This window comes from Sceloporus occidentalis, unplaced genomic scaffold (genome assembly GCF_023333645.1).
Source record: "Sceloporus occidentalis isolate IW3139 unplaced genomic scaffold, rSceOcc1.0.p SCAF_5, whole genome shotgun sequence".
NCBI classification, from domain to species: domain Eukaryota; kingdom Metazoa; phylum Chordata; class Lepidosauria; order Squamata; family Phrynosomatidae; genus Sceloporus; species Sceloporus occidentalis.
Genome location: NW_028316985.1, coordinates 28,996,243 through 29,010,325, shown reverse-complemented (window position 1 = coordinate 29,010,325; position 14,083 = coordinate 28,996,243). Strand labels below are relative to the sequence as shown.

At 40.4% G+C, this 14,083-nt stretch overlaps 1 protein-coding gene across 2 annotated transcripts in view; it reads right to left on the bottom strand.

Annotated features, from left to right (window-relative positions):
- The window catches only part of RIC8B (RIC8 guanine nucleotide exchange factor B), a 40,587-nt gene extending 28,057 nt beyond the window's left edge, over nucleotides 1–12,530 (bottom strand). Inside the window, exons 1-3 of one of the 2 annotated variants that reach the window (XM_089528038.1) lie at nucleotides 12,249–12,530; nucleotides 7,001–7,048; nucleotides 181–789 (exon numbers count right to left, since the gene is read on the bottom strand). In XM_089528038.1, the coding sequence (XP_089384164.1) occupies nucleotides 181–789; nucleotides 7,001–7,048; nucleotides 12,249–12,326 (735 nt within the window). In that variant the 5' untranslated portion in view covers nucleotides 12,327–12,530. Of the gene's footprint in view, nucleotides 1–180; nucleotides 790–7,000; nucleotides 7,049–12,123; nucleotides 12,143–12,248 lie in introns of those variants that run through there. The other variant, XM_089528039.1, reaches the window with a different exon arrangement.
- Nucleotides 12,531–14,083: the final 1,553 nt, after the last annotated feature.

Here is a 14,083-nt window from a genome sequence, read left to right as displayed (position 1 = left end):
ACACAGATTACCCTTCTTCTGAAACTAATGTCACACTGTGCTTGGGAACCTCGCAAACACAAAATTTCAAAATACAAAAACTTACCTGCACTATAAGTGGCATGTAAAACAGTAATCTCAAATATAAACCTCTTGGCAGAAGAATAAAGCCTGGTCAGAACATTTCCACTCAAGCCTTACCTCACTATGTACATTCCAACTGTCAAGAGTAACATTAAAGAGAGCTTTCAGTGCTTCAATGGCACACTCTGTCTCTTGTACTGACAAAGGTGACATCTCCTGTTCTTCAGCTGTGATGTATTTGTCAGTCCATTTTATGCTAAAAGCACTTTCCAGGGCCTGAGTCAAGAGTGGCAACCCCTGGAGATCATATCTTAACTGTGACCTGATATCTGTGTGCAAAAGGGAGAGGAGGAAGAGGAGCCGTAAATCAAAGCATTTTATGTCTTCCACAAACTGTTGATCCTTGCATTTTTTCAGGAGATTACAAAGCATAGCTGCCAGGTTCAGTTCCAGACTAAGTTTCTGGGCAGCTGGGCTATTAAAAACAATGTTACAAAGGCATTTCAAAGCTTCCACTATGACAGGAAAATCAGTCACATCTTCCAAAGGATCCTCCAGAGCATCCAACTTTGCTAACTTCATCAAGATCTGCATGTTCTTCTTTGTTGTTACAGGAACTAAAACTTTCTTGTCTCTTGAGAGAATACGCAGAGCCTCCAAACAAGTAACTCTGCATGATGTTTTTATTTCTTTCTCCAGCAGATTTAATATTTCTTCACAGAGTTGCTGAACATAGGGCAGAGGAAGAGAAAAGGAGATGTTACTATAGCATTCAAAGATGGAGCCCAATGGTAACATACCCCAGACTACCATGCTCTTCAAAGGATTTAGCTTAGTGTGTTCTTACCTGACCTAATATTAAGAAAATAAACAAAGAAAGAGCTTATGACTTACTGATTTAAACAATAAATTGATTCAAGTAGCAGAAAGCTTTTTGCCTTTATTATCAACATATCAGTTCAAAACTGAGGAATTTGTTCAGTTCTGTCACACAAAGGATTAGCATTTCTGAACATGTGAAGGTAGAGTACAAGTTCAATGTTACTCTATGTATACAGTTTCCTCTTAGGAATGCTGTAATCATTTAGATATCCTTTAACTTAAAGCTATAAAACTCCAATATGCATATCTGCATTCTTTCTCCACCTAGCTGCTCAGCCCACATTGGGCTATTCCCCACACTCATCCAATTCCAGGTGGAGTAGCCTAGTCCCAGTTTTTTCCATTGGCAGCTATTATTTTTGAGCCTGGGGACCTTTAAAAATAACCTCTTACTGTGAATCAGGAAATTACATATCCAGATGATGTGATGGTTTTCTCTAATGTTTACATCCAGAATCATAGAATCGTAGAGTTGGAAGAGACCACAAGGGCCATCCAGTCCAACCCCTGCCATGCAGGAAATCACAATCAAAGCATCCCCGACAGATGGCCATCCAGCCTCTGTTTGAAGACCTCTAAGGAAGGAGACTCCACTACACTCTGAGGGAGTTTGTTCCACTGTCAAACAGCCCTTACTGTCAGCAAGTTCCTCCTAATGTTGAGGTGGAATCTCTTTTCCTGGAGCTTGCATCCATTGTTCCGTGTTTCTCTGGAGCAGCAGAAAACAAGCTTGCTCCCTCCTCAATATGACACCCCTTCAAATATTTAAATAGGGCTATCATATCACCTCTTAACCTTCTCTTCTCCAGGCTAAACATCCCCAACTCCCTAAGTCGTTCCTCATAGGGCATGGTTTCCAGACTTTTCACCATTTAGTCGCCCTCCTTTGGACACGCTCCAGTTTCTCAATGTCCTTTTTGAATTGTGGTGCCCAGAACTGGACACAATATTCCAGGTGGGGCCTGACCAAACCAGAATAGAGTGGCACTATTACTTCCCTTGATCTAGACACTATACTTCTATTGATGCAGCCTAAAATCGCATTGGCCTTGTTAGCTGCCGCACCACACTGTTGACTCATGTTCAACTTATGGTCTACTTGGACTCCAAGATCCCTTTCACACATAGTTTCCTTCAGCCAGGTGTCCCCCATCCTGTATCTGCACATTTCATTTTTCCGCCCTAAGTGCAGTACCTTATATTTCTCCGTGCTGAATTTCATATTGTTAGCTTTGGCCCAGTTTTCTAGTCTGTTCAGGTCATTTTGAATCTTGATCCTATCCTCTGGGGTATTAGCTACTCCTCCTAATTTGGTGTCATCTGCAAATTTGATAAGTATGCCCCCAATTTTGTCCTCCAAGTCATTAATAAAGATGTTGAATAGCACTGGGCCCAGGACAGACCCCTGTGGGACCCCACTGGTCACTTCTCTCCAGGATGAAAAAGAGCCATTGTTGAGCAACCAATTACAAATCCATGCAACAGTTACTTTGTCAAGCCCACATTTTACAAGTTTGTTTGCAAGAATATCATTGGGAACTTTGTCAAAGGCCTTACTGAAATCAAGATATACTATATCCACAGCATTCCCTTCATCTACCAAGCTGGTAATTTTATCAATGAAAGAGATAAGGTTTGTCTGGCATGACTTCTTTCTCTGAAATCCATGTTGAATTTTTGTGATTATGGAATTGCTTTCTAGATGTTCACAGACTCTCTTCTTAATGATCTGCTCTAAAATCTTTTCTGGTATAGATGTCAGACTAACTGGACGATAATTGTTTGGATCCTCTTTTTTCCCCTTTTTGAAGATGGGGACAATGTTTGCCCTCCTCCAGTCTGCTGGGACTTCTCCTGTTCTCCAGGAGTTCTCAAAGATTATTGCCAATGGCTCCGATATTACATTTGCCAGCTCTTTTAATACCCTTGGATGTAGTTCATCTGATCCTGGAGACTTATATTCCTTTAGGTTAAACAAGTATTCCTGTACTATCTCTTTACTTATTCTGTGCTGAAATTCCTCTTTTCTGTCCTCTGCTCCATTATCCTCAGGTTGAGCACCCTTTGCCTTTTCTGTCACACGTCTATTATACCTTAATCTGGAGTGGGGAAATGCAGCCCCTCCCCCAGGCTCTTTTTGTGGACTTTGGGGCAAAACAGACCAGCTAGAAATGCTGGCATCGTGGTGAAGTGGGGGCATGACAACTGCATGGCGCATGCCCCAACTCTTGATGCTGGTGTCATGCCATGCATGCACACGCACATGGCAGGGAGTGTCATGGCATTCCTTTAGCGCAGTGTTCATACATGCTGCACCAAAGAAACTGAAAAGCCGTGGTGATGGTGGCAAGGGCGGCTTTTTGCCACCTCTAAAAGGAGCTACATTTTTAGATCTGGCAAAGTGATGGATCGGGGCATGGCATGCAGTTGCCGCAGCCCTGATCTGGTGCTGAAAGGGACGGCGGGAAGCCCATCCTTTGGGGCCACCTGTTGAGCCCCTTAGTTCCTCCAGTCCCCAGACTGCTCTTTTTCTGACCCCAGAAAGGGATGAACTTCCTCTCCTGGAATCATTCGGGAGTGGCAATTCACGTGCAAAATAGGTTAAGCAGCTGTCCCCCTTTTGGACCCCTGGAGGCTTCAAGGTTACCCTGAGCTCACTTATGTGTGAATGGCACACTTTGTATGAGTGCATAAAGACCTTAACTGGAAACAGAGGAATAACAGTCTTGCCAGAGAGATACCCAAAAGTAGGCTTACACATATAAATGTCAAATATTTCATGCAGATATTCCATAATTGCAAGGATTTACCTGACTTGTGCAACTATTGTGTTCGACTCTATGTAGGCTAAGCTGAACAGAAAAGGACTGTTCCATGCAAGACACCTTCTATAATTCTATTTTTTAGAAATAGGCAATTAAAAATCACAACAGTAGGAACGTAAAAAAACCCTACAAGTTGCCCAGCTAGAAAAGAGTGCCATGTACAACACTGTATAGAACCCACAGGCACTTTGGTCTCATTGGGGATTATCTGCCAAAGTATACGATGTCCCTTGTCTCCCAAACAAATGATAATTGGCATTATGTCACACTGCCTTCTCTGGACCTGGCCTTAAGATTTTATAGTTCATTATGTTTTTCTGACCTAGGGCCTTCTCTATTTTAAAATCTTTGTAGATTTTAATTAAGCCCTCCATAGGGGGCTCATGAGATAGGCTTGCTTTTAATTTATTGAATTCAATCTAGCTTTGGAGCCTTTCAGTGGGCCAAATGATTTCTATCAAGTCAATGAGAACTCTAGGAATAAAGCAGACCATAAATAAGCAGCTTTTTTCTCTCTTCAGCTTCTTTATAATTCACACAAACTCTTGTATGGGCCAACAACATCCCTATTGTTGCCTGTGCTGGGTACAAAAAAGGTTAAGACTATAATGAAAAAGCAGCTAAAATCTTAGCTACAAGCAACCTCTGAGATCAGCAAACTATACTTCAGTTAAGAATAACCTTGGGGCAGCAAAACAAGGTCTGATGCTACTAAATAAGCAGACTAGCAAGTTTCTAGCATGACTATTATCACCTGCTATCTTGTAGCTTATCTATCATCCACATGATGCACCAGAAAATGAAAGCTTGTGAAATAATACATGTTAATCTTTTAAGTGAAATAGTATTATTTACTAATTCTGCCTCAAATGTAAATCTATACACCCACACACCAAGTCAGATATACTGAGAAGAGGCTGCAAAGACACCAAAACAAACAAGACAAATACAATTTTGTGGTTTTTCCCTGCCACCAAAGTTGATGCACTGAAATTTAAGTTATACATTGGTGGTTTGAATGCCAATAGTAGAGTGTGGGTAAAATGTAAGCCTCCAAAGGCTGAACTACAACTTTCGGCATCAAACAACATTGGCTACAGTAGCTATGGTTGATGGGAGCTGCAGCATAACATGATTTGCAGGGTGTGTGTGTGTGTGTGTGTGTGTGTGTGTCACACTTTGCCCAACCCTACAACAATAGAATCTACCTTCAAACATTTTTTTGCAGTTTGGACTCACATGCTGGCAGGAACATATAAGGCATAAACACAGAGGAAAAAAGATGTCAGGAGTCACATAAAATTGGTGATCAGATCCAGTAAGGGACAAGGTTCCACACGGTGAAGTGTTCTACAGTTAGGTAATTCTGCTACTGTGGTACTGTTAACCCAGTCAGACTTTTTTCAAAGAATAATAATTATATCTGCCTTTTTTCATCAGTGCTTTGTTTTTATAAAAATAACAAGGAAGAAAGAGTAACATTTTTGGTTAGCAATTGGGAGTCAAATGGGATATTAATAACAAAAAATAAATGATACCAAACAGTTTACTGACTAGGAATGGCCAGTGATAAAGGATTTAACAGGAACAGAAACTGAGCTGTCCTCATTAAGCTGCAGAGAAATTCACTTAGTGAGTCAGTGTAATATATGCCTTACAGCTATAGAATTCTAGGTTGCCTGCATTCTCAAGACCGTCATCTGTTTACACTCAGCTCACATTTTCAAGGTTTACTCTCCCAGTTTACATTTACTTTTCCATATTCAAGAAAAAAGCAATCAGTTATATAAAAGTAGTCTGACCATATTAAAAATATCAAAGACTCTTGTGGCATCCTAAAGACTCACCAATTTATTATAGCTTGAGCTTCATCAGGTGCATTATTATCTATGCAACATTTCAGATATATAAGAACTAAACATCATTGGATGTGAGAATACAGACAGTAAGCTGTTCAAACTGCTGTTCTAACACAACATTTATTAAGTATCCAACAGGTTCACATCAATGAAGAAACTTTCACACATTTCTTGTGAGAAAGTGAAACTGGATGGCAATTGATCACTCAGTTTACTCACGGAAGAAAGACTGACTTCTGGAAACACCAAACCATCCAATATATTAAAGATTAATTAAATCCTAATCGTGTTACCTGCCTGCAACTTGCACCCACATGGGTGCATTATAAACTCCCCCAAAACAGACATCATTTTTTTTATTTTTGGGGGCTTGCTTTTGTCAGTCCATCCTTGTGTTTCAGCACCTGGAGGCCTTAAGAAAATGGGGGGAACAGTACAAATTGCTGACAGTCATGGGATGGGCACAGATAATTACAAAAGTGGCAATGCACCATGATGTATATCTTAATCTTCTAGTGAACTCCTCTTCTATTTTATTCTGCCAAATGAAAAGTAAAAGGCAAAATTTGCCAACCAGTAATGTGAATTTAATGAACAACTGACAGATGGTTGTATTGCCACTAATTAAATAAAATAAAAATAAAAGCTACAAGGTCAACATCAACCATATAATACCTGCTTGCAGAGGAACTGCTTTGAGATAAGGAGAAGTACAACAGACCAACCACTCTATGTACTTATATTTGACTAAGGTTCAAACACACTGCAGAAATCCAGTTTGAGACCACTTTAACTCCCCTGGGGAATTTTGAGAACTAGTTTTGTGAGACATTTAGCCTTCTCTGTAAGAGAGCTCTGGTGCCACAATAAGCTTACAAGTCTCAGGATTCCCTAGCACTGAGCTATGGCAATGAAAGCAGTCTCAAACTGGATTATTTCTGCAGTGTGCTTTGGACCCAAGATGTCTTAATTTAATTCAAATTAACTGCAGATGTATGAATTGGAACATTTTAGCACAAAACATAAGTTCTTTAAATTTGTGATTGTACTACGTTTTCCCTTATAGAACACAAATCATGTTCCACTCTGTTATACCTTTCCAGCTCTATAAAATCTTTTTTCATATGTGGTGACCTCAGAACAGCATACTGTATTCCAAATGTGGTTACTTTACTTCTTCTTCTTTAATCAGTTGACTATACTCAAGGTAGGTCACAAAACAATAAAATGGAGCCTGGCATTGTTGCTATTACAGCACTAAAGGTGGATAAACAGGCTACACTCCCTAAAGTAAAAACCATGTGATGCAGCATACCACACAGTCAATATCAAAGAACGGATAGCTTTGAGAATAAGGTTTTACATGCTTACCTTTCTTTTCTCTTCATCAGATGGTTCAAATTTGAAAATGCCTTTATTCTGAAAAACAAAACATTTTTAAAGTGTCAATATTTTTTCACATACACATCACATTCCATTTTCTCAGAATACTTTTAATTTAGTATTACAGCACTGTGTAACTCAAATCACTTAGAATACAAGTCTCTTGCATTTATGTTTAAGACACTTTAGCCTGTGGCCTAAATTAGCTTTTCATTTCTTCCACACAACTGTGCTTAAAATGGTGAACAATACTTTGAGGCCTGCATTAATTTCATTTAAAAAAGATGAATGATAATTCTGATGGAAGATAAAAGAAAACAGAACCCTAAGATGGCTAACAGAGGCATGGGATTAAGGTGAAGGTCATGTCTATCGCTGCTGATAGAAAGTAACACTAACAAATGGGCAGTATTCTGCCCTGGGTGCTCCAATTCACCTGCAAAAAGCTGGTGTTGTCATTAGTGGTAGGTCTCAAGACAGGGCATTCCAGGGCCACCTTAGATTTTGTGTATCCAAAGCCTCCTCTCTTCTGCATAAAACCCAAGATAATCTGAGTAATTAATTTCCCTCCTACTGGAATCAGTGGCATTATGTTTTTAAAGAATAATCATTGCTCAGGAAAAGGTCCTCTACTTCTCTCCCCAGCTGGAGCATGTTAGGAGGGCTTAGACAAGCCACCACTTCACTTCTCCTCACCCCAATGAGTACTCCTCTGTTAGTAACCCTTCACCAATATCAATTATTTAATTATTAATCCTAGCAACTGCTCACTCAGATGTTAATAAACTGACAGTGTAATCCTAAATGTGTTTATTCAGAAGAAATTATTGAGCACATTCACGTTCTCATAAAGGCACTGTGATAGTATTAGTAGCGTAACTTCTGTTTATCAGTGCACAGTGCGCCTGTGCCATATGCAGGTGCAACTTACGCAGCTTTCAGCACATGCTGAAAGCCATGCTGGAAGAAGGCTCGGTGTGCCCCACAGGGGGTAATGGCATGCACGCCGTGGCGTGGGCATGAGCCTTATTCTTTTGAATGGGGCTCGAGCATACGTGGAATTCCCTTTATGCGGAAGGATCCAGAATGGATCCCCTGCGTAAGGGAAGGGCCCACTATACTAGTTAATTTTATAGGTGATGGGTACTTAGAATCATAGAATCATAGAGTTGGATGAGACCACAAGGGCCATTCAGTCCAACCCCTGCCATGCAGGAACTCTCAATCAAAGCATCCCCGACAGATGGCCATCCAGCCTCTGTTTAAAGACCTCCAAGGAACTGAGGGAGTGTGGTTCACTGTTGAACAGCCCTCACTCCTCCTAATGTTGAGGAGGAATCTCTTTTCCTGTAGCTTGCATCCATTGTTCCAGGTCCTGTTTTCTGGAGCAAAATGGCTTGCTAAAATGGCTTTTAAAAAGAATTAAATAAGCTCATTAAGAATGGGTAAATAGTTAGCTACTGGCCACAGTAACTAAGTGGAAAGCTTGAAGAAACTGGATATGCCCACTAAAATATTCAGCAGTGAAAGAGTTATTGCATCGATAGTCTTGAAATAGAATGCATCAGGAGTCTTGACAATTTAATCTGAGTGCAAATGTGTAAGACTACTCTCAGTGAAGACTCACATGTCTTGCACAAGCAACAGCTTGAATTTTGAACCCAGCTACATAATGTTTTCAAGACGCCCACCAAGAAATAAATATTTTAACTTGGGTCCAAACAGTTTGCTTTAATCAGACATTTTAATTATCTTCACAATACACTAGAAAGCAATGTAGATCAGTGGAGCAGTGTTGCTATAGCTGGCACTCCAGTAACTAAGCAACCATGCTGTGGGCCAGATGAAGCTTCAAAGGTAACCTTGCTTAGAGCATTCTACCCCAAGGAGAGTAGATACTTAATGGCTCAATCCACAGCACAGAGAAACAAACAGCTGCCTAATTTAGCGAAACAAGACATTTTGCTTTCAGTTTATCACACTATAGTACAATTTAAATGCTAGAAGATGAGAGGGGGGTCATGTAGCTCTGACATGCTGAGGCTAGATATGTCAGATATTCATTATTATAAACAAAAGGTAGCCATGCTAATCTACACAATATCTTTAGTAAGCCAGTATGGCTGGCCCTCCTTATCCATGGATTCTTTATCCATGCATTCAACCATCCACAGATTGAATATATATATATATATATATATATATATATATATATATATATATTCCAAAAAGCAGACCTTGATTTTGCTTTTTTATATAAGGGACACGATTTTACTATGCCACTGTATGCTTGGGTCCAACCTATATAAGGGATCGCCTACTTCCGTACAATCCGCTTTGCACCCTTAGGTCCTCTGGGAGGAATTTATTGCAACCAGTAAAAACCAGACTAACAGCAACCTCCCAGAGGATCTTCTCCGCTGCCGCTCCCAGACTATGGAACGCCTTGCCGGAGGAGATCTGTCAAATAACCAGCCTAGACAGCTTCAAAAAGCTGTCAAGATGGATCTCTTCCAGCAGGCCTTCCCAGAATAGTTCAATCTAATTTCTGTACTCTCCCTGTTTTATGAAACCACTGCCTTGACTAGAAAATTGCAGTCATTTTAACATGTTTAATTTTTAAACTGTATTGTATTTAATCCTGTTTTAAAAGGGGGGGGGGTGTCAAATTATTTATTGAGAGTATGTATTATTCCAATATATTCTAATCATGTAAGCCGCCTTGATTGCTGCAGCAGAAAGGCGGGCTATAAGAATAAACAAGATGGATCTTTAGCATCCATGGATTTTGTTCTCCACAGTGTGTGTGTTCCTGGAACCAAATCCCAGCAGATACCAAGGGCCCACTGTACTTTTACTAGGTGCAGCCAAAGAACTGTTTTTGTTGTTAACTGCCTGAAGCCATGGTCCTGTGGATGAGACATCTCTAAGACTTCCTGCCCTCCACTGCTCTGCTTAGCTCCTGTAAACACAGGCCCATAATCTCTTTAACAGAGTCTAGCATGTGGTCTTCCTCTCTTTCTACTTCCCTCCACCTTTTCTAACATTACTGGTTTTTTCCAGTGAGTCCTCCTTCTCATGATGAGGCCAACTTTCAAATTCTCCAGAGTGCTTTGTCAGGTGATGGGAGTTGGCCAATAGTTTGGGATTCTGGGAGCTGAAGTCCAGCATCCCTTAAGGAGCACAGTTTGGGGACCACTGGTTTACACAGTTGAGCAGCATTTTGGGAGGTCTTGACCCACTGTAATAAGTTTAACACAGCTTTTTAAAAGCCATTTCTCCTCCATTTTGCATTCTACACAACGTAATACAGGCCCTTTGGTCTTAGCCAAAGGCACAGAAATGCAATCTACTGTGCATTCTTCCTGACTCCCCTCTTGTCACAGATGCCAATACAAGAGAGAGTACAGATGGCTCTACAAGACAGAGAAAGCTATTACACTGAAAAAAGAAAAGCATCTTATTACGGAAATGTGTGTTTTATTGCAAGATCAAAATGCATCCTGGATAAAAGGCCAAAGAGGCTGTAAAAGCCACCTCTTTAAATATAAATGAGAAAAACTGCAGGCAGTTAGGAGGCATTACAGGCCAGACTGGCCACAAAGGAAGAAGCACTGTAAATTATAAGGATCCTTTTCACACACACACAAAAAGCAAGAATAACACATTTCTTTATACATTGGAAAAATAATCCAAGAACTAAAAATAAAAATGTATTTGGCGAGTGCAGCAGGGAGCAGGCTGAAACTTGCAAATATTTGGCAAAGGAGAGAATGTGATTGCAAACAAAAAGGGAGGGACAATGAAGATGTTATCCTGGACAAGCAATGTGCAAAGGGGCATAATAGTACTGCAGCTGGACATCCGGCTGAGCGTCTGCATCTTCCAGATGGCCATTCAGGAGATGCTACAGTACTTTTTTACCCATGATTGCCTTCCAAATCAGACAGACGTAAGGCGTCTTGCGAGAAGAACTGTACTAGAGTAGAACAGTTAAATCAATGGAATTTATAGCAGTGCTGACTTACGATTCAGTCATTGATCTAATGGGTCTACCAGCAACTCAGCTGAGGGCAACAGATGGCCCTCCATATTTGCGGCTTTGATTAATATGCTCTCTCTAGGAATCTCTAGGTCCTCCAGAGCAACCCTGCCAGACGCTGACCATAGACTTGTGTTGGAAAACGGAGAAGTTCATAGAGAAAACACTTATCTGGGCATTTGTAGGTCCTCCAGCATGATTCTATTATCTGTTTCTGGCAGATGTTGACCATAAAGTTGCATTGGAGGACCTGGAGATGCCTAGAGAGGTGTTTTCTCAGGTAAAAAGGATCGTGTTTTTTTATTTGCGATTTTTCCACATTCACAGGAGTCCTTCACAATAATAATAAATAAAATGACAAATGAATACAGTTGAAAAAAATGAATACAAATAGATACAAATGAAACAAACAAAGATGACTGAATACAATAAAACAACAAATAAATGAATACAATAATAAATAAATAAAATAACTAATGAATACAGTTTGAAAATGAATACAAGTAAATACAAATGAAATAAACATAAATGAAACAGACGATTGAAAAGAATAAAACAACAAATAAATGAATACAATAATAAATAAATAAAATAACGAATACAATTTAAAAATAAATACGGTACAAATAAACAGAAATGAAATAAATAAAAATAAACAATTGAACACAATAAAATAATAAATAATAAATGCATAAATAAGAATTAACAATTTACAAAAATGAATACAAATAAATACAAATGAAATAAATAAAAATAAAAATTTGAATACAATAAATAAATGAATACAACAACAATAAACAAAATAACAAACGAATACAATTTAAAAAATCAATACAAATAAAATACAAATAAGAAATAAATTAAAAAATAAACGAAATTATTTATTATTATTATTGCATACAATAATAATAATAATAATAATAATAATAATAAATATTTTTTAATTGTTCCCTCGCCTCTCCTAAAAGGAGGAGGAGGCGGCGTTACAGAAATATTACTATTATCATTATCATTATTATTAAATAATCTTAAGTAAAATATAAATATAAATAAACAAATGAATGCTTACAAAGGAAACAAATAAATCAATAAAAGTGCAGACACACACTGGACTCCGGCGAAGGGTCTCTTGCGGGCGGGGCGTCTCCTGAGAGGGAAGGAGGGGATGCCCAGGGCTCTCTCTCCGCCCCTTACCTGCTCGTTGAAGCGGCCCAGGAGGCCCTCCGCCTGCTCGCGCCCTCGGACTGCCGCCAGCGCCGCTTCCAAGGCCATGATGGGCGATGCCTTCCTTGCCTTTCTCAGCCGCCGCCGGCGACGCCTCTCCTTCTTTCCTTCCCGCCGGGGCCCTTCTACCTTTCACCTCCAGTGACGTCACGGACGGAGCAATCGCCACCGCAGCTCAAGCAACGCTCCGCTCCGATTGGCTGGAAGGGAGCAGAGTGGGCGTGTCCGACTGGGTGTATTTACCTCCACTGAGCGCAGTGTGAAGTGGAAACAAAAAGAGGCGCGGCGACGAGGACTACATTTCCCAGCAAACCGTGCAACGAGTGGGACAGGGAGGGACTGATTGAAGGTAGGGTGCCGAGTGGGCGTGTCCTCCGCTGCCGCTCTCCTGTTTAACTCCACAGCGAGCGAGAGAGAAACGTTGAGGACTGCATTTCCCAGCAAGCCTTGCGACCCCCTTCAGTGGCGGGGGGGGGTTCGGTGGGCCGAAATGCATTGTGGGTCTTTGTCTTCTGAGGGAGACTGTTAACAAAAGAATTGTTTTAAAAAAAGAAAACAGAAATAAATTTACAAACGAAGCAAATAAATAAAAATAAAATAAATGGATACAATAAAATAAATAACAAACGGATGCAATAATAATAAATAAAACAATTAAAAAACCGAATACAAATAAAATGCAAATTAAAAAATAAAAAACAAAATAAACGACTGAATACAATAAAATACATAAATGAATATAATAAATAAATAAAATAACGAATACAATTTAAAAAATGAATACAAATAAATATAAATGAAAGAAAATAGAAATAAATGAAATAAACGATTGAATACGATAAAATAATTAATTAATTAATACAATAATACATAAATAAAATAACCAATGGATACAATTAAGAAAAATACAATACATTTGTTTAGTGTGTGTGTTTTTGTTTAGATGTTCATGTGTACGCATGAGGCGCTCTGGTGGCGCAGTGCTTAAACGCCTCTCCTGCAGCCACTCCCTCACAAACCACAAGGCTGTGAGTTCAGTCCCAGTCAGAGGCTCAGGGCTGACTCAGCCTGGCATCCTTCCAAAGTTGCTAAAATGAGTATCCAGCTTGTTGGGGACAATTAACTTACACTTTGTAAACTGCTGAGAGACTGCTTAGGTGCTATGAAGCGGTATATAAACGAAGCTGCAGGGAGAGGCAGGAAATATAAATAAAATTATTATTATTATTATTATTATTATTATTATTTTATAAGGAAATAGATCTCTGGGCTGTTCCAAGTGCCCTCCTTGTCTTTCACTTCCCCTCCAAGACAGAAATAGAGGAAGACAAAGGAACAGGGTCTCTAATAAGGGCGGGTTATAGACCGCCACTAAAGTACGTGCAGAGCGCGTACTAGGGTTAGGGAGGTGCGGTGCTTCCGCACCTCCCTAACCCTAATACACGCTCCGTGCGTAAAAAATGACGGCGGCCGTTCCAGACGGCCGCCGTCATGAGGACGTCACGGCCACTCTGTCTCTACACGGGGCGGCGCAGACGTGACATCCTCGCTCCACACCAGGGCACCTAGGGCGCCCTTTGCGCGAACCAGGAAGGAGCTCCGTTTCGGAGCTCCTTCCTGGTTTGAGGCGCCACTTTGCTTCGCTGGGTGCAGCCTTCAGACGGCTGCGCCCAGCAAAGCAAGGGAGAAAGGGGCCAAGCGGCCCCTTTCTCCCCCTCCTCGCCGCCGCGGGGTGTCCTTGGGGCTTGAAGCCCCAAGGACACCCCTTTTCAGGCTGCGGGGAAGCGGCATTTTGCCGCTTCCCT